Here is a 21703-nt window from a genome sequence, read left to right as displayed (position 1 = left end):
CCATCAATGGATGAAGAAAAGGGCCTTTTCTATCACGAAGGTATCCAAATGCCTTTAAAGGAAAAAAGATATGTTATACCGATTGAATAATGATAATACGTCAAGAACTATGTTAAATTCAACAGATACAAAGATAGGTTAGCTATCTGCCTCAGAGAATGTATTGTTTACTTGTGGAAATACATATACAGTATATTAAGTGCCGTAAGAGAAATATCTGAGATAAAGGAGTGGCACAAAGCCCTTTTCCACAGGATTTGTCTCTCACTGTATATTTAACAAATATTTATTGAGCACCTATTATATTCAAGGCACTGTGTGTGCAAGATGTGAAAAGACAGAAGAAAAAAACAGTCTTGGTCTTTAAAGAGCATCTAAAATTGCTAAATCTCTTATGTAACATTATTCTTAGTTCTAACATTATTTTTGCTGTAACCTTGCCCTTTTCAAGTAACTAGAGAGAGCTCTTTCCAAACCATCAAAATCAACAAAGTTTTCTTTAAAAATATAAACTTTATTATTTGTCACTATATAAAGAAATATCCTAAAGGTCATGAATTATATATAACTATACCACAATGACATTTATTATACTCAAGAAGCACAATAAAAGCCATTACTTTAATCCAATTCTCACTTTGGTATTTTGTAAGGCACACCAACTTGTGAGATTTACAGGAAAAGAGTTTAAATTGTCAAAACCAGGAGACAAAAAAAAGCTTGAAGGATTTTTTTAAAAAGCAAAAAGGCAAACTGTAAATGCACTTATTTCTGTAGTTGAGCCTTTTATCACAACCAGGCTGAATTTCAGCAATACCTCTTACTCTCTTCTTTTTTGGCATTCTCCCAACTACAGCTAAAAATTCTTTGAAAATGCAAATTTGAAGTAATTCCTGTAGCCTTATGGTGCTTCATTACACTGAGAATAAGATGAACAAATACCATTTGTGGTCCCAGGCCTACTGCCCTGTCCAAGCCCTCTCCACCATCTCCAATATACACCTAAGCTCTAGACATGCTGTAAGAAACTTGCTAAACTCATTTTAAAACCTGTTAGGAAATTTATTGAAAATGTTATATACTATATCACAGAACCCTCTCTATAAGAATCCTCAGGGGGCTTCCCTGGTGGCGCAGTGGTTGAGAGTCCGCCTGCTGATGCAGGGGACACGGGTTCGTGCCCCGGTCCGGGAGGATCCCACATGCCGCGGAGCGGCTAGGCCCGTGAGCCATGGCCACTGAGCCTGAGCGTCCAGAGCCTGTGCTCCGCAGCCGGAGAGGCCACAACAGTGAGAGGCCCGCGTATCACAAAAGAAAAAAAGAATCCTCAGGGAAAACTTCGCTCAGGTCTCAATTTTAGAAAAACATGTGCTTCTTTTGTATACCTGGTTTGTTTTTATTCTTTGTACCGTGAATTACTTTACAATTTCCTTGTTGCTTTTGCCTGTAGTAATTTTAAAGAAATCTGCAGCTCACCTCTAGCAACTAGTACAGAAACCATGCAATGATTTCCTGTTTGCTCTTCTTATCCATGCTTTCACTGTTTCTTTACTTTCCCGCACTCTTATTACCTCTTTTCATTACTAGCATTTTTTTTAACTATAGGGATAAACAAACTTCAATTTATCTTTTTGTCTTTGTTCATGGCTTCAACAGTGCCACGTCTCTGAGCAACAAGAACATGCTAAAAATGTTTCCTGACCTCCCACCAGGAAAGGTTACATGCTTTTCCTCTCTGGGCTCCCATACAGCTTCTTATATATTTTTATCTTAGTATTTTATAAGATGTGTTATAATCATTTGTTTCCCTGTCCCTTCCACTAAGTCCTAAGCGACTTTAAAGGGATCATGTCTCTAATTTCTGTATCAACATACCTCTCCTTTCTGTATCATTTATTATATATCTAGCACATGATGCTCAATTATTAAATGAATAAAACAAATACATTATAAATAAATAAATGAACACTTCCCTCACCTTGACATCAAGCCCCACTTTTACTTAATTCCAAGACACAAGTACTTTAGAGGAGGAGGTTACAAAAGATGTGGGCTTTGGACTGAGGCAGACAGGTTTAAATCCTGCTGCAGTTCCTCACCAGTCACTTAACCTCGGACAATTTACCATATTTTCTTGATCCTAAGAGATGCATCTGACTTCAGAAAAAAATAAATTGAAGCTTCTTGAGTTTCATCTGTTAAATGGAGAGAATACCTACAATTTTCAGGGTGTAGTTAGAGAGATATAAAAGTTCAAGTAAAATTTTTGGCAGACAATAGGTACTCAAAAAGTAGCTTTTATTAAAAAAAAAACTTGCAAAAAAAAAAAACTTTTTATTTTGAAATAACTAAAGGTTCACAGGAAGTTGCAAACGTAGTACAGAGGTTCATGTGCCTTTAACCTGGTTTCCCCAAACAGTTACATCTTAAATTACAGTAAAATATCAAACCCAGAGATTTGACATTGCTACAACGTGTGCCTATTGTTCTATACCATTTTATCACGTGTAAATTGCTGTAACTACCACCTCAATAAGACACAGAACTATTCCATCACCACAAAGATCACCCTCCCGTTACTCCTGTATAGTCACAGCCTTCCCTCCCCACCCTTAACTCTTAGCAACCACTGATCTCTATAATAATTTTGCCATTTTGAGAATGTTACATAAATAGAATCATGTGATAGAGATCACAGTATGCTATCTGTTGACGGTGGCTTTTTCACTGAGCACAGTGCCCCTGACATCTAAGTTGTTAAGTGGATCAACAGTTCGTTCCTTCTTATTGCTGAATAATATTTCATGGTATGGATTACCGCGGTTTGTTTAATAATTCACCAATTAAGGGAAGTTTTAGATGTTTCCAGTTTGGGACTATAACAAATAAAGCTGCTATGAACAACTGTATAACTGTATACAGGTTTTTGAGTGGACATAGTTTTCATTTCTCTGGAATAAATTCCCAAGAGTGCAATTGCTGGGCTGTATGGTAAATGTATGTTTAGTTTTTTAAGAACTAAACTATTTTCCAGAGTAGCTGTACCATTCCCCATTCCCACCAGGAATGTATCAGTGATCCAGTTTCTCCTCATCCTTGCCAGCATTTGGTATCATGACTATTTTTTATTTTAACTGTTCTTAACGGTGTGCATTGTTATCTCATCATGGTCTTAATTTGTATTTCCCTGATGTTTAGAAAAGATGAACATCTTTTTATTTGTCAACAATACATCCTCCTGTGAAATATGTCTTTATATTCTTTGTTCATTTTCTAACTGGATTGTTTGCTTTTTACTGTTGAGTTGTGAGAGTTCTCCACATGTTCTAGATACGATTCCTTTGACAGAAACAGGGGTTGTAGCTTATCTTTTCATCCTATTAACAGGGTCTTTCACAAAGCAAAAGACTTAAATCTTGATGAAATTCAAATTATCAATTGTCTCTTTTATGAATCACACTTTTGCTGTCATGTCTAAGAACTCTTCAGCAAGCCCAAGGTCCTGAAGATTTGTTCCTATGTTACCTTTTCAAACTTTCATAGTTTTATGTTTTACATTTAAATCTATGATCTATTCTGAGTTAATTTTTGTATAAGGTGTGAGGTTTAGGTCTAGGCTCATTTTTGTTCCTAAAAGATATCAAATTGCTCCAGCACATTTTGTTGAAAAGACTACCTTTCTTCATCAGATTGCATTTGCACCTCTGTCAAAAATCATTTGGCTGTATTCGTGTAAGGCTATTTCTGGATTCTCTATTCTGTATCACTGATCTATGTCTGTCCCTCTAGCAATACCATACAGTCATGATTACTGTAGCTGTATATTAAGTTTTTAAATCAAGGAGAATGACTCTTTCCACTTTGGTCTTTTTCAAAATTGTTCTTTGCTGGGATTTTGATGGGAATCGTATTAAACTTGGATACAGATTTGGAGAGAATTGATATCTTACTATGTTGAGGCTACCAATCCCTGAATATTTGTTTAGATCTTCTTAGATTTCTCTTATTAGCATTTTGTAGTTTTCAGAATGTGAGTTCATACTTATTTTGTTAGATTTACATCTAAGGATTCCATTTCCTATTTGAGTGATTGTAAATGGCATGTAATTTTTAATTTAGATTTCTACAGGTTAATTGATAATATACAAAAATACAGGGCTTCCCTGGTGGTGCAGTGGTTAAGAATCCGCCTGCCAGTGCAGGGGACACGGGTTCGAGCCCTGATCCGGGAAGATCCCACATGCCGCGGAGCAACTAAGCCCGTGTGCCACAACTACTGAACCTGTGCTCCAGAGCCCGCGAGCCACAACTCCTGAAGCCCAGGCACCTAGAGCCCGTGCTCTGCAACAAGAGAAGCCACTGCAATGAGAAGCCCGTGCACTGCAACGAAGAATAGCCCCCGCTCACCGCAACTAAAGAAAGCCTGCGCACAGCAACAAAGACCCAACGCAGCCAAAAAATAAATAAATAAATACATTTAAAACAAAAATACAGTATGTTTGTGTTGTATTCTGACCTTTTGAACTCATTTATTAGTTCTAGTTTTTACACTGTAGATGGTATGAGATTTTCCAGGAAGAAGATCATGTCATCTATAAACAGGGATAGTTTTATTTCTTCATTTGGGTCTGAATGCCTTTCAACCTAGCTATATCATTATATTTGAAGTGAATTTCTTATAGACAGCATAATGCTAGGTCATGGTTTTTTAATACACTCTGCCAATTTCTAGCTTCTAATTGGTGTATTTAGATTACATGTATTTAATGTACTTATTTTTATGTTAAGATTCAAGTGTGACTTTTCTGTTGTTTTCTGTTTGTTTTTTTTTTTTTTTTTTTTTTTTTTTTGAGTACGCGGGCCTCTCACTGTTGTGGCCTCTCCCGTTGTGGAGCACAGGCTCCGCACGCGCAGGCTCAGCGGCCATGGCTCACAGATCCAGCCGCTCCGCGGCATGTGGGATCTTCCCCGACCGGGGCACGAACCCAGGTCCCCTGCATTGGCAGGCGGACTCTCAACCACTGCACCACCAGGGAAGCCCCTGTTGTTTTCTGTTTTGTTTTTTTTTTAAATTTTTCTTTCTGTTTTGTTTTACCCACTTTCCTCTGGGTTTCTTGAACATTTTTTAGAATTCCAGTTTGAGGTATCCATAGCAATTCTGAGTATAACTCTTTTTACAGATTTTTAGTGGTTGCTCTAGGTGTTTCATTGTATGTTCATAAGTTATCACAGCCTACATTTTACCAGTTCAAGTGAAGTGCAGAGACCTTACCTCCCTTTACGTCCCTCTACCCTCCTTTATTAATAAAATAATTCTTAAATATTTCCTCTACATGCACTGAGAACTACATTCGACAAACATAATTTAGAAAAGTAGAAAAGGAAATTCGATCACGTTTACCCATATTTTTGCTCTATATGTTGTTCCTCCTTCCTTCCTGTTCTTCCAAGACTACTCCTTTTACCACTTCCTTCCTTGTTAGAGAAATTCCTTTAGATATTCTTTTAGGGTAGCTTTGCTGGCAACAAATTCTCAGTTTTCTTCATCTGAGAATATCTTAATTTTCCCTTCATTTCTTACTTTTCCCTTCATACTTTTCTAAATACAGAATATGCACTGGGTTGACAGTTCTTTTCTTCCAACACTTGAAAAATGTTGTGCCACTTCCTTCTGATCTCATTTCCAGACCTGCTGCCATTTGAATTGGTGCTCCCCCATAAATAATGAATTGTTTCTTTCAGGATTTTTTTTGTCTTTAGTTTTCAGTTTGAATATGAAGTGTCTCAGTGTAGATTTCTTTGGGAGACTCCTGGTAGCTTTTCACTCACCTTCTTTCATTTGTTTATGTCTTTTGCCAAATTTGGGGACTATGTAGCCATTATTTCTTTGAATATTTTTTCAGCCCCACCTTCTCTTACCTCTCTTTCTGGGACTCCAACAATCCAAATGTAGATCTTTTGTTATATTCCCACCTGTCCCTGAGCCTCTGTTCACATTTTTTCAATCTATTTTCTCTCTATTGTTCAGATCAGGTAATTTCTTTATTTCTATCTTCATGTTCACTGATTCATTCTTTTCTCCTCCTCTTCATGTTTTTGTTTGAGAACACTGAGTTTTTAATCTCAGTTACTGTATTTTTTTAAACTTTTTTATTGTGGTAAAATAGAACATCATAAAATTTACCACTCTAACCATTTTTAAATGTAAAATTCAATGGCATTAAGTACACTCACAACATTGTGCAACCATCCCATATCCATTTCCAGAACTTTTTCATCATCACAAACTGAAACTCTGTACCCATTAAATAATTATCTATGAATTTTCCTACCTCATATAAGTGGAATCATACAATATTTGTCCTTCTGTGCCTGGCTTATTTCAATTAGCACACTGTTTTCAGGGCTCTTCCATCTTGTAGTCTCCTTTCAGAATTAAGGTTGAATAATGTTCCATTGTTTGTACATACCCCATTTTGTTTATCCATTCATCTAGCAATGGAATCTGAGTTGTTTCCACCTCTTGGCTATCATAAATAATGCTGTTATGAACATTGGTGTACAAGTATCTGTTTGAGTCCCTGCTTTTAATCTTTGGGGGATATTCCTAGGAGTGGAATAGCTGGATCACATGGTAATTCTATACTTAACTTTTTGAGGAATTGCCAAAATTTTGTACTATGCTTAAACCATTTTACATTAGCAATGCACAAGAGCTCCAGATTCTCCACATCCTCACCAACACTTGTTATTTTCTGCTTTTTGATAATAGTGGTCCTGATTGGTGTGAAGTGACATCTCATTGTGGTTTTGATTTGCATTTCCTTAATGACTGGTGATGTTGAGCATCTTTTCATGTTTATTGGCCATCTGTATATCTTCTCTGGAGAAACATCTATTCAAGTTTTTTGCCATTTTTGAATTGCATTGTTTTGGGGGTTTTTGTTGTTGAGTTATAGGATTTCTTTATATATTCTGGATATTAATCCCTTATCAGATACATAATTTGGAAGTCTTTTCTCCCATGTATTTTTTAATAGAACTTACTTTTTTTTAGAGCAGTTTTAGGTTTACAGAAAAATTGACCAGTAAGTACAGAGAGTTCCCACATACCCCTTCTCCCCCCTCCAACTCACCCCAGTTTCTCCTTATTTACATCTTGTTTTAGTGTGGTACATTGGTCACAATTGATGAGCCAACATTATACATTATTATTAACTAAAATCCAGAGTTTAATTAGGGTTCACTCTTAGGGTTGTTGATTCTGTGGGTTTTTACAAATGTACAGTGACATGTATCCATCATTACTGTATACAGGATAGTTTCACTGCCCTAAAAATCCCCTGTGCTCCCTTCACCCCTTCCTCCCTCCAAATCCCTGGCAACCAGTGATCTTCTAATGTCTCTATGTTTTGTCTTTCCCAGAAGCTCGTATAGTTGGAATCACAGAGTATGTAACCTTTTCAGATTGGCTTTTTTCACCTCACAATATCCTTTCAAGGTTCCTTCATGTCTTTTTATGGCTTGATAGCTCATGTCTTTTAATCAGTGAATAATATTCTATTACATACCACAGTTTGTTTATTCTATTCACCTACTGAAGAACAGCTTGTTTGCTACCAAAATTCCACTTGCCTCTACTTTATATCTTTTATTTCCAACAGCCTGTTTGCTACCAAAATTCCACTTGGCTGTACTTTATCTGTTTGTTTCAAGCATGCTCAAAATTACTTGTTGAAGCATTTATATGATGGCTAATTTAAAATCCTTGTCAGATAATTGTCATATTTGATTCATTTCTGTATTGGCATCTCTTGATTGTCTTTTCTCATAGAGGTTGAAATCTTCCTGATTTTGGGGATGAGGAGTGTTTTTTCCTTTTTTTTTATTGAGACCTCATAGTCTAAGACACCGACTCTTATCTTTCAGTAGGCTTCCTGTGACACCGCTCCAGCAAGAAAAGGGGGACACTGCCTTGTTACTGTTGGATGGGAGTAAAAGCCCAATTTCTCCACTAGGCCTCCTGTGACACCTGGGAAGGGTGGGGCTCCTCGTGACGGCTAGGCAGGGATGGGACTTCGGGCTCCCCACCAGGCCTCTGCTGATATCACCAGAGCTGGAAGAATGGAGGCTCCTTATTACCGCTCCCATGTATCCTCCACTGCCACTGTGGGTGGGTGGACTTGTTACTGTTGGAGGGTGGTAAAGGTTCTGACTCCGCATTAGGTCTCTTCTGATATCATCCCAGCAAAGAGGAAATGGGGCACCTCTTACTACCAGGTGGCAGTGGACTTCTTGGCTCCCCATGTGGTCTCTGCTGACAATATGGGGTTGGGGACTTCCTTACTTCCTGAATGACACAAAAGTCTTGGTTCCCCACTCAGCCTTCTTTGATACCACCCTGGTGGGATGGGGGCCTTGTGGGGCAGGGTGGGGGGATGAGGGAAGGATGAGGTTCTTTGTTATAGCATGAGAAGGGTGGATGTCTGGGCTCTTAGCCTTTGCTGGCAGGAATGGAGCTAGTTTTTTTCCCTGGTGTCTGCTTAAAATGGGCAGTTCTTGTCTAAGAGTAATCTGCCTTGCTAGATTGCCCAATTTCTAGTCCTTCAGCTAGAAAGGGATGGCTTTTCTGAGACCTTTATAAATCTGCACCCATGATTTCTGGTTGCCAGTTTTTCCAGTACTCTGCCTGGGATATATGGAACAAAAAGAAAAACCAGGAACTCCCTAACATGTCCTAACATTCATTGTGTGCTGAGGTCTCTAGCCAGTCTTCCTTCTTCCCACCTTTCAGAGTGTTCTTATGCTTGTTTTATACATAATATTCAGGGTTTTTAGCTGTACTTATTGGGAAGAGTAAGGAAAAGTAAGTCTACTCCATTTTCCTAGAAGAGGAAGTTTCTTTTAATAGCCTTTATTAATAGCTATACCACAGGTCAGACACCAGGAGAACAGAAACAATAATGAACTTGGGAGTTCAGAGAACTGGATTCAAATTCTAGCTAATGTGGGAGTTCAGAGAAATCCTAGCTCTGTCACTCATTAGTCAAATATCATAATTCTTTAGCCTCTTGGAACTTGGGCTTCCACATTGGTAAAATGGAAATAACATCACAATTTCACAAAGTTGGGATGATTAAGTAAGATTATGTACTTGAAAGCATCTGATACAACACCTGGGATATAGTTTTCACTCACTAACTCTGAATCTATGTGTTTCAAAATGGTTAAGATAAAAATGGAATGATTTTAGACCCATACAATTTAAATGAGCACTGAATTGGTATTTATTCTCTATCTTATTTTAATATAGGCCCCCATCCCAAATTAATTTAGGGAAATATGCAGAGAAATTAAATGTAACCTGTAACTTCAGTGAAGAAATGAATTTGTCTTGATTTCTCACTTCTTGTTCTAGCTGGAGAATATTCTGGTGTTTTTCAGCTTCAGAAACTGGAGCCCCTAGATCAAAATCATTTTCTTTGGTGGTAACCTAGTGGAAGGAATGGGAATAATATAGAGACAGTCAGGTTTAAAACAGCTTTGTGATTTCCCACAACAATCATAATTTTGAAAATTAACAACATTCAATTAAAAAATTGTTTTTAACCTGTTCCACCAGCTAAAAGGACTTCATCAACGTTTATTTTCTTAAAACTTTATATTATAAAACTTCTGTGTGTTTTCCAAATATGAAACTATAGTATTGAACATGCTTTTCAAAAAAGACATACTCCACTCTATCTAAGGGAATATGGGTCAGCAGCAAATTAAGTGGTCTACTTCCAGGGCTATGATGTTCACTAGCTACCTGTTTATTGTTATTTTTGTATATTAACAAAAAGGTTTGCTACCCATATCACAAAGGGTATATATCCCTAATATATAAATAATTCCTATAATTAAAAAAAGGAAAAGAAATACCCTAATATAAAAATTGGCCAAGAATATGGATATTTCACAGAAATGGCTTTTAAATAGATTTAAAGATATTCAATCTCACCATTTGGAGGAATACAAATTAAAACAACACTGGGATACCATTTTTTAACCATCACATTGGCAAAATCATAAAGTTGGATATATAAATTAGCATTCTGTGGCAGTGTAAATTGACACAGTATTTATGGAGAACAACTGGGTAAATCTAGCAACATTACAAATGCACATAGCTTCTTTACAAATAATTCCATTTCTCAGAATTTTTCTACATACATATTTGCACATGTGCAAAGTAACAGTGTTAAAAGATTTCTCACTTTAGCATACTACACATACTACTCTTCACTGTGCTTTTTTTACTTGACTATGTATCTTAGAAACTGTATAATTTAAGGAAATAATTTTTCTTTCTCTGAATCAAGGCTACCATTACGTTAAGAGAGAATTTGCTACAAGCAAAGCAACACAGATGCTATGCTCCAAAATCTAGTGCTTGGGAAATTAAGGCTCAGGATCACTGACCTTGTGTTAACGCCCTGTACAACCCAGTCCTTAACAGTCCGACAGGTTTATTTCCCTTTTTCCCTTTCCCTAAACAAGACACAAATCTGCTTTTTCTGTTCTCCAGTCCAGCAATTCCTGCCTCTCCTGGAACTTCAGCATTAGATCTCACACAGCATTTCTAACTATGAATCGTTTTAGGCCTTTATGGGTTAGGCTGAAATCCTAACTACCATTTCTTACATAGTTTCTGTTGAAAAATGTGTTCCTAGTTATAAACATGTGACTAAGTATAACTGAATCAAATGACTCCTCACTATAGCAGTACTTTTCAAATTTTAGTAAACATACGAATCATTTGGGAATCTTGTTAAAATGAGATCATTACTCACAGTAGGTCTGAAATACTGCATTTCTAAAAAGCTGCTCAGTGATCCCTATTTGGCTAGCACACAGACTATACCTTGAATAGCAAGGACCTAAAATCTAAACCTGCCTAGCATACAGAGTTCTTCATAATTTGGTCCCTTCCTACTTCTTCAAATTTACCTCCTACTTGACACCTCCAAGAACCCCTCTATTAAAGACAAACTATTCTACACCTTCTTTATACATACATTCAGAAACATATTATCTTTTGTTCATGAGCTTTGCCCTCACTCTTTTCTCCACTGAAGTAAAGACACTTCTAAGGCTCAGCTTGAATTCCATATTCTCTAGGAGGTTTTCTCTGTCTTCTCCATCGAACGGTGATCACCTCTGCATTGAGACATCCAAATATCTTGGTAATAGAACAACTTATGTAGCTATTTACTTTTTCTGGATATGTCTTCCTCACACAGATCTTAACAAATAATATCCTAGAGCTCTCTATTCCATCAATCTGCACAGTTCTTTGGCTAACAGGAAGGCGTCAATACAAATTTGTAGAGGTTGATAATGAAGCAGATAAAATGGAACCTTCCCTCTTCTTTTTGGTAAAATGAACAGTCACGTTTACTATCAGTCTAGTCTAGAAATCAGAAGTATAGAGAGACCAAGAGTCTACCTGACAATTGTGAGCCATCATATTAGAGCTGCGACTTTCCCTACACTAACTTTGGAGGCAATAAAAAGGGAGAGAAATCAGTGTATCTGAAATGCCCATGCCTGGCATGCCAGTTTCTCCACCTCAGGCTACCTGAATATCTTCCACCTTCCAGTGATCTCTAGATGGAGCTTTGAATGGAACTTGTGTTCCTGTACAGATCTCAGAGAACGCAAGTAAAGTACTTTGTAAGCAGCAAATTGTCATCATAAACACCCAAGCTAGAATCACAATCATTCTCAACAGGCAAGCAACACAGCATAGTGGTTAAGAGCGTGTTCTTTAGCCTCAGACTGCTTCCGTTCATAATGCCTGTTCTGCCCCTTCTTAGCTGCATGACCACAGGCAAGTTACTTCTCTGGCCATGGCTTCCTCATCTCTAAAATAGAGATGAAAACAGTACTTGCCTCATAGAGTTGTTGTGAGGATTAAATGAGTTATTATATGTAAAGCACTTAGAACACTGCCTGGCAATAAATAATAACTGCTATATATATATTATTATTATTTACAATTACTATTATTACTAATTCCTCTCACTGACTCAACTTATTTAATTGGCCGTCATGTCCTACTGATCTTTTCACTAAAATCTCTCTCAAACACATTTCTTCCATCACTACTATCACTGTTTCAGTTCATACTATCAGATTGTAACATTTATTCACTTACCAAACAAATTTATAAACAGTTAGGATAAGGATGAACCAATATTAGATTGGGAAGCTAGAAAGATAGAAAACAAATAAAAACTTACAATTTCAAGGGGCTTCCCTGGTGGCACAGTGGTTAAGAATCCACCTGCCAATGCAGGAGACACAGGTTCGAGCCCTGGTCCAGGAAGATCCCACATGCTGTGGAGCAACTAAGCCCGTGCGCCACAACTACTGAGCCTGCATTCTAGAGCCCGCGAGCCACAACTACTGAGCCCGTGTGCCACAACTACTGAAGCCTGCGCACGTAGAGCCCGTGTTCCCAACAAGAGAAGCCACCACAACAAGAAGCCTGCGCACCGCAACGAAGAGTAGCCCCCACTCACCGCAACCAGAGAAAAGCCCACGTGCAGCAACAAAGACCCAATGCAGCCAATATAAAATAAATAAAATAAAATAAAAACAAAAAACTTACAATTTCAAGCCTCAATGAATCTAGGGAAGTCCAAAACAAATCAGAAATTACAGTACAGTATGATTCGTGCCACATACATGTATGCTAAGGGAATACAGGACTACAAAAAAGTATTTCGGACTTCTACTTCCCCCCAAAGACTTAGCATATATTTTCCATGTTCCCTCCAAACTATGAACATATCCCTACTGGAGCACTTAACACATTATATTGTTTATTGGATGTCCAAAGCCATCACAACTTAACATGTTAAAACAGGCCTCTTGGGCTTCCCTGGTGGCGCAGTGGTTGAGAGTCCACCTGCCGATGCAGGGGACATGGGTTCGTGCCCCGGTCCGGGAGGATCCCACATGCTGCGGAGCGGCTAGGCCCGTGAGCCACAGCCGCTGAGCCTACGCGTCCAGAGCCTGTGCTCCGCAATGGGAGAGGCCACAACAGTGAGAGGCCCGCGTACCACAAAAAAAAAAAAAAAACAGACCTCAATTCCCCCACCTGCACTTCTACTCTCAACCCTGCCTCCACCATGTTCCTTCCCAGTCTTTCCCATGTCACTGTCATTTGTGCAGTGATCAAAGTCAAAAACCAAGGCGTTGTCTTTGTTTCCTCTTTTCCTGAACCTCATCAAATCCATCAACAAGCCCTTTGGATCTACCTCCAAAATATATCCCCAATCCATCATCCACTTCTGTACACTTTTATTATCACCTACTTGGTTCAAGTCACCATCATCTCCCACATGGATTACTGCAATTGTCTCCTAACTGGCCTTTTTCCTTCTACTGCTGCTCCCTGCAACCTGTTTTCCAAACTGAAATCAAAACAATCATTTTAAAATAATGAGATCCTGCTCAAAACACTCCAATGGCTTCGCACTGAAATCAGAATAAAAGTCAAACTTTTTTTTTTACTTTAATCTCTAGCCTACAAAGGTAGCTCATATATTTTTTTTCTTTTTTCCTTTAACATCTTTATTGGAGTATAATTGCTTTACAGCGTTGTGTTAGTTTCTGCTGTATAACAAAGTGAATCAGCTATATGCATACGTATATCCTCATATCCCCTCCCTTTTGCTTCTCCCTCCCACCCTCCTTATCCCACCTCTCTAGGTGATCACAAAACACCAAGCTGATCTCCCTGTGCTATGCAGCTGCTTCCCAGTAGCTATCTATTTTTCGTTTGGTAGTGTATATATGTCCATGCCACTCACTTCATCTCAGCTTACCCTTCCCCGTCTCCGCATCCTCAAGTCCATTCTTTATGTCTGCGTAGTTATTCCTGTCCTGCCCCTAGGTTCATCAAAACCATTTTTTTTTTAGGTTCCATATATATGTGTTAGCATACGGTATTTGTTTTTCTCTTTCTGACTTACTTCACTCTGTATGACAGTCTCTAGGTCCATCCACTTTACTACAAATAACTCAATTTTGTTTCTTTTTATGGCTGAGTAATAGTCCACTGTATATATGTGCCACATCTTCTTTATCCATTCATCTGTCGATGGACACTTGGGTTGCTTCCATGTCCTGGCTATTGTAAGTAGTACTGTAATGAATGTTGTGGTACATGACTCTTTTGAATTATGGTTTTCTCAGGGTATATACCCAGTAGTGGGATTGCTGGGTCATATGGTAGTTCTATTTTTAGTTTTTCAAGGAACCTCCATACTGTTCTCCATAGTGGCTGTATCAATTTACATTCCCACCAACACTGCAAGACGGTGGTTCCCTTTTCTCCACACCCTCTCCAGCATTTATTTTTTGTAGATTTCTTGATGATGGCCATTCTGACCAGTGTGAGGTGATACATCACTGTAGTTTTGATTTGCATTTCTCTAATGATTAGTGATGTTGAGCATCTTTTCATGTGTTTGTTGGCAATCTGTATTTCTTCTTTGGAGAAATGTCTATTTAGGTCTTCTGCCCATTTTTGGATTGGGTTGTTTGTTTTTTTGATATTGCGCTGCTTGTATATTTTGGAGATTAATCCTTTGTCAGCTGCTTCATTTGCAAATATTTTCTCCCATTCTGAGGGTTGTCTTTTCATCTTGTTTTTGTTTTCCTTTGCTGTGCAAAAGCTTTTAGGCTTCATTAGGTCCCATTTGTTTATTTTTGTTTTTATTTCCATTTCTCTAGGAGGTGGGTCAAAAAGCATCTTGGAGGCAGCTGCCAAAGATGGCAGAGGGGCAGGTCCTGGTTCTTGATGGCCAAGGCCATCTCCTGGGCTGCCTGGTGGCCATGATGGCCGAGCAGGTGCTTCTGGGTCAAAAGGTGGTGGTTATGTGCTGTGAGGGCATCAACATTTCTGGCAATTTCTATAGAAACAAGTTGAAGTACCTGGCATTCCTCTGTAAGCGGATGAACACCAACCTCTCCCACAGCCCCCTACCACTTCTGAGCCCCCAGCCGCATCTTCTGGCAGACAGTGCAAGGCATGCTGTCCCATAAGACCAATCAAGGCCAGGCCGCTCTAAACTGCCTCAAGGCGTTTGATGGGATCCTGCCACCCTATGACAAGAAAAAGAGGATGGTGGTTCCTACAGCCCTCAAGGTTGTGCATCTGAAGCCTATGTGGAAGTTTGCCTACCTAGGGTCCCTGGCTCATCAGGTTGGCTGGAAGTACCAGGCAGTAACAGCCACCCTTGAGGAGAAGAGAAAGGAGAAGGCCAAGATCCACTACTGGAAAAAGAAGCAGCTCACGAGGCTATGGAAGCAGGCTGAAAAGAACACAGAGAAGAAAATTGACAAATTCACAGAGGTCCTCAAAACCCATGGATTCTTAGTCTGAGCCCAATAAAATTGACTGTTTATTCTTAATTTAAAAAAAAAAAAAAGAAGAAAAAGAATCTTGCTGTGATTTATGTCAGAGTGTTCTGCCTATGTTTTCCTTTAAGAGTTTTATAGTGTCTGGCCTTACATTTAGGTCTTTAATCCATTTTGAGTTTATTTTTGTGTATGGTGTTAGGAAGTGTTCTAACTTCATTCTTTTACATGTAGCTGTCCAGTTTTCCCAGCACCACTTATTGAAGAGGCAGTCTTTCCTCCACTGTATACTCTTGCCTCCTTTATCAAAGATGAGGTGACCATATGTGCATTGGTTTATCTCTGGGCTTTCTATCCTGTTCGATTGATCTCTATTTCTGTTTTTGTGCCAGAACCATACTGTCTTGATTACTGTAGCTTTGTAGTATAGTCTGAAGTCTGGGAGCCTGACTCCTCCAGCTCTGTTTTTCTTTCTCAAGATTGCTCTGGCTATTTGGGGTCTTTTGTGTTTCCATACAAATTGTGAAATTTTTTGTTCTAATTCTGTGAAAAATGACTTTGGTAGTTTGATAGGGATTGCATTGAATCTGCAGATTGCTTTGGGTAGTATAGTCTTTTTCACAATGTTGATTCTTCCAATCCAAGAACACAGTATAACTCTCCATCTGTTGGTATCATCTTTAATTTCTCTCATCAGTGTCTTATAGTTTTCTGCATACAGGTCTTTTGTCTCTGTAGGTAGGTTTATTCCTAGGTATTTTATCTTTTTGTTGCAATGGTAAATGGGAGTGTTTCCTTAATTTCTTTTTCAGATTTTTCATCATTAGTTTATAGGAATGCAAGAGATTTCTGTGCATTAATTTTGTATCCTGCTACTCTACCAAATTCATTGATTAGCTCTAGTAGTTTTCTGGTAGCACCTTTTTGATTCTCTATTTATAGTATCATGTCTTCTGCAAACAGTGACAGTTTTACTTCTTCTTTTCCAATTTGGATTCCGTTTACTTCTTTTTCTTCTTTGATTGCTGTGGCTAAAACTTCCAAAACTATGTTGAATAACAGTGGTGAGAGTGGGCAACCTTGTCTTGTTCCTGATCTTAAAGGAAATGCTTTCAGTTTTTCACCATTGAGAATGATGTTGACTGTGGGTTTGTCATATATGGCCTTATTACATGTTTAGATAGGTTCCCTCTATGCCTACTTTCTGCAGAGTTTTTATCATAAATGGATGTTGAATTTTGTCAAAAGCTTTTTCTGCATCTATTGAGATTATCGTATGGTTTTTATTCTTCAGTTTGTTAATATGGTGTATCACGTTGAATGATTTGCATATATTGAAGAACCCTTGCATTCCTGGGATAAACCCCACTTGATCATGGTGTATGAACCTTTTAATGTGCTGTTGGATTCTGTTTGCTAGTATTTTATTGTGAACTTTTGTATCTATGTTCATCAGTGATATTGGCCTGTAGTTTTCTTTTTTTATGACATCTTTGTCTGGTTTTGATATCAGGGTGATGGTGGTCTTGTAGAATGAGTTTGGGAGTGTTCCTCCCTCTGCTATATTTTGGAACAGTTTGAGAAGGATCGGTGTTAGCTCTTCTCTAAATGTTTGATAGAATTCACCTGTAAAGCCATCTGGTCCTGGACTTTTGTTTGTTGGAAGATTTTTAATCACAGTTTCCATTTCATTACTTGTGATTGGTCTGTTCATATTTTCTATTTCTTCCTGGTTCAGTCTTAAAAGGCTATACCTTGCTAAGAATTTGTCCATTTCTTCCAGGTTGTCCATTTTACTGGCATAGAGTTGCTTGTAGTAGTCTCTTAGGATGCTTTGTATTTCTTCAGTGTCTGATGTAACTTCTCCTTTTTCATTTCTAATTTTATTGATTTGAGTCCTCTCCCTCTTTTTCTTGATGAGTCTGGCTAATGTTTTATCAATTTTGTTTATCTTCTCAAAGAACCAGCTTTTAGTTTTACTGATCTTTGCTATTGTTTCCCTCATTTCTTATTCATTTATTTCTGATCTGATCTTTATGATTTCTTTCCTTCTGCTAACTTTGGGGGTTTTTTTGTTCTTCTTTCTCTAATTGCTCTAGGTGTAAGGTTAGGTTGTTTATTTGAGATGTTTCTTGTCTCTTGAGGTAGGATTGTATTGCTATAAACTTCCCTCTTAGAACTGCTTTTGCTGCCTCCCATAGGTTTTGGGTTGTTGTGTTTTCATTGTCATTTGTTTCTAGGTATTTTTTTCGTTTCCTCTTTGGTTTCTGCAGTGATCTCTTGGTTATTTGGTAGTGCATTGTTTAGCCTCCATGCGTTTGTATTTCTTACAGTCTTTTTTCCTGTAATTGATATGTAGTCTGATAGCGTTGTGGTCGGAAGAGATACTTGATACGATTTCAATTTTCTTAAAAAAAGTCAAACTTTTTAAGGTCCTACATGATTTGGCCCCTGCCTTCACTTCCCTAAATAAACCTACTACTCTCTTCTTTGTTCACCCCCCAGGTTTATTGGTTTTCTTTCTGTTCCTCTACTGTGCCAATCTCATTCCACTCTGAGGCCTCCTCCCTTGCTTTCCCTCCGTCAGGAACATTCTCACCCCCAAGCCCTTGACATGAATGGCTCCTTCTTACCCTTGGCAATTTGGCTGAAATATCAGAGCATCCTCCCCAACCTCTTACCTAAAGTAGCCTCTCTCCTACTCACTCGCCCATTAGGTTATCACACTTAACACTATTTGAAATTATATCACTTATTTCTTCATTTGTTTATTGTTCGTCACCCCCCACCAAATGTAAGCTCCAAGTGATCTAGGCTCTTGTCCAGTCACTGTTATATCCCTAATGCCTAGAAGAGTGCCCAGCACAAAGTTGGTACTCAATAAAACATTTCCCAAATAATGAATTTTGATGATTCAAACAAGGTAGTTTCAATGGTAGGAGGACGAACAAATGAATGAGTAGTGAAGAAAAAGAAATAGGAAGTGTAGATTTCTTTTACAAAGCATGATTGTGAGAAGAAAGAACAAAATTTGGGAAAAGACCAGGGTTGTTGAAGGGCCAACAGAAGAGGAGAAAAACTTGCTTCTTAATTTCCTCTATATCAAGGACCCCTTTCAGAATTAAGCAAAAGCCCTAGGTCGTTACCCCAGGAAAATGCAAACACATACAAAACTTTAAAAACAATTCCAGGGGGTTCAAGAACTCCCCAAATTTCTTGTACTCCAGGTTAAAAATTCTTACCAGTATAAACACAATGACGATTCCTAAGACATGGGTTAATGTTAACTAAAGGAGAAAGGCCAATAAGCTAGTAAGAGAAAACCCAGGTAAAGGGTGCGCACTGTCCTTTGAGACAAGACAGAAAAAAGCAAGGTCAGGTAACGATTTAGATAAGAAGGGGTAGAAATCTGAAGAAGTTCCTGCCTGGCAGAATTTTAATTTTTCAGTGAAACAGGAGTTGGAATCACATGCTAAAAAGTATCATCAGTGCTGAGCAAAATATAATATGTGCTCAACAAACGTCTACTGAATATTTTGATAGAATAATTGAAAATACTGGAGTATCTTATATAGGATTTTGAAATCTGGTTCCACAAAAGGTCAACTTGTTTTCTTTTTAGAAAACTGTCTCCAAAAGTTTAGACTGAAAGACACTTTGAAGTAGGAGGCAATAGCTTCACTAAGAGAAGGATGTAGAAAACCACATAAAATTTTATGAATAATTTTGAGGTGGGTTCTGTATTTATAAAAAATAAGTGAATATATGTTTTGGAAATTCACTTCAAACAAAACAGTAAGGTCACTTGTTTAACCTTTCTTAAAAAGAAATAATCTCTCCAGTCACTCCATCCAAACCAAAGCTCCTCAGTTCTCGTCAATCCAGACTGTACCGTGAAGAAATAACTTGCCCTTTTTAAGGAGCATAAAACAATGGCCTTAGGAGAAGAATCATTTATCAGTTCCTCTTGGAAACATAAGAAGGGGGTCAAAGAGTTGTTGTCAAGAGGCTTTTCAGAACCAAAGGAATTTAATACAGACTGACATAAATAGCATAACTAAGACAAACAGAACTACCTTACCAACCAGCACACTTCAAGAGATTATCATGGGGTATGTGTACAAGAAAATTCACAGCAGTGTTCCTCATATTCACCAAAAAACATAGAAACCCTAGTGTCCACCAACAGTAGGTAAATTGTGGTATACTCTTACAATGGAACACCAAACAACAAACTAACTACAAGCAATAAAAAGGATCAATCGTAAAAACAATGTTGAGTAACACTGTTACAACAGCAAACTTTGCAAAATACAAAGGAAAACTTAGTACAATCCCATCTACCTAAAGTTCAAAAACAAGCCAAACTAGGAAGTGCATGGTCACATACAAAGATGGTGAAACTACAAGGAAAAGCAAGGAAGTGGCTATCATAGAAGTCATGAAAGGGAACAAGGAGGAGCATGTGATGGGAAAAGGGAATGAATAACAACACCTGCTCTAACTGCCTCTGTATGTGGAGTACTTTTAAAAGCAAGTGATCGTAGGGCTTCCCTGGTGGCGCAGTGGTTGAGAGTCCGCCTGCCGATGCAGGGGACACGGGTTTGTGCCCCGGTCCGGGAAGATCCCACATGCCGCAGAGCGGCTGGGCCCGTGAGCCATGACCGCTGGCGGCTGGGCCCGTGAGACATGACCGCTGGGCCTGCGTGTCCAGTGCCTGTGCTCCGCAACGGGAGAGGCCACAGCAGTGAGAGGCCCGCGTACGGCAAAAAAAAAAAAAAAAAAAAAAAAAAAAAGCAAATAATCCTAAAACAAATGGAAAAAGAAGCACCTGAAGAAGAAGACAGACAGGTCAGAGAATGTCTACATCTGTTGGGCCATAAGCAGTGATTTTTTTCATAAGGTAAACAAGATTTATTTTGGAAGCTGCCATTAAATAATGCTAAACTGTATACTGTTTAAAATAAATATATAATTAATGTACCTTCCTAGTTACTACCCACTAATTAAGACTAAATGGCTTAGCTCATTCATCAATTAACATACAAACAAAAATCAGTTTTATCCTGGAGGCAGATCTGAGCAATGTAACCCTTTCCTTTCATAGTTATAACTAAACTATTTTCTTCTAGTTGCAACCCGATTATTCTTCTATTTATTTCCTTACAGGTTAGGAAAAAACAAAAAAAAAAAGTGTGCTTGAAATTTTGAAAACCACTAGAGGAAATTTAAAACAACGAATATCGTGAGATATAATGGCCTTAAATGGAAAAAGGAAAACAAACACAGAGACCCTGTGTCATCTATGTAACGTTTCCTGAAATCGCTATCCTTGACTTTATTTAAAGAAAAAAAAAAGTGTATTCCTATGCGTGTTTAGGTATCAGCTCCCTGATCGCCGCAGTTATTCAATTTAAACCTCAAGTACTTTTTCCAAGGAAAGCCAGCGTACCCTGCCCTTCTGGTGTATAATTTCTACTGTAATTATATGAGATTTTCATGCAATTGACTACGTAGTCTCGGCCCTTCACCTCGCCAAGTCTATAAAGTGGCTTAAAAGTGAGAGGCTGGGAGTCAGGAAGAGCCAGGTTGAACTCCCAAATCTCTCGCTTCCAAATTCCTCAGCTCCACTCCAGAGCGTTTCTAAACAGAACAATCCCCGCAACGACCAAGCGGAGAGCCGCGGTAGGCAGCGAGGCGGTCACCATAGGAACTGGACTCAACCCTAAGCTCCCGAGAAACGACAACACGGGCAAAGTTTGCTCCTGGCGGGCTTCCCTGGACCGCAACTCCGCCGGCTACCGCCCCTAACAGCGGCTCCAGCAGCCAATACCCACCTCAGGGGTCGCCCTCAGCCCCGAACACCCACCACACCCGCCCCCTGCACCTGCCCTCTCAGAGGCCTTCTGGCCCAGGAGATGCTTTTTACCCCAACACGGCGCATCCCCGCGCTTCTACCTGGGGCTGCGGGTCCCTCCCCGGGCTTCTCGGCCTGCCATCCTCCCCGGAGCTCATCCTGGCGACTGCCAGGACTCCGCCTCCGTCAGGGATCCAAGTCCCTCGAGGTCTCCATCCTCCGCCCCTTTCCTCTCCCTTCCCATCCCAAATCGACCTGGCCCCGCCCCGGGAGTCGCAGGGAGGCGGGACCCGGCAGGAAGGAGGCGGGGACGGTTAGCGCCGGCCTCCGCCGCCGTCGGCCCCGCCCTCACGCTCTGTACCTGAGGGGACTAGTCCTCCACCTCCCCGGAGCCTTTGCTCCGCTTCCGTCCAGCGCGCCCCAAGTCCC

The 21703-nt window shown here is 39.2% G+C and overlaps 1 protein-coding gene and 1 pseudogene across 12 annotated transcripts in view; one reads left to right on the top strand and one right to left on the bottom strand.

Annotated features, from left to right (window-relative positions):
- Nucleotides 1-21703, bottom strand: part of TSGA10 (testis specific 10) — a 106628-nt gene that overhangs the window by 84639 nt on the left and 286 nt on the right. For 3 of the 12 annotated variants that reach the window (XM_073791053.1, XM_073791050.1, XM_073791055.1), the window contains exons 1-2: nucleotides 12288-12642; nucleotides 9365-9493 (exon numbers count right to left, since the gene is read on the bottom strand). In XM_073791053.1, coding sequence (XP_073647154.1) covers nucleotides 9365-9493; nucleotides 12288-12383 — 225 coding nt within the window. In that variant the 5' untranslated portion in view covers nucleotides 12384-12642. The other 9 variants (XM_073791049.1, XM_073791054.1, XM_019931190.3 and 6 more) reach the window with 8 other exon arrangements.
- On the top strand, nucleotides 14830-15459 carry LOC101335279 (large ribosomal subunit protein uL13 pseudogene; annotated as a pseudogene).

This window comes from Tursiops truncatus, chromosome 14 (assembly GCF_011762595.2).
Source record: "Tursiops truncatus isolate mTurTru1 chromosome 14, mTurTru1.mat.Y, whole genome shotgun sequence".
Taxonomy (NCBI): domain Eukaryota; kingdom Metazoa; phylum Chordata; class Mammalia; order Artiodactyla; family Delphinidae; genus Tursiops; species Tursiops truncatus.
This window is presented reverse-complemented; position numbering and strand designations above follow the sequence as displayed.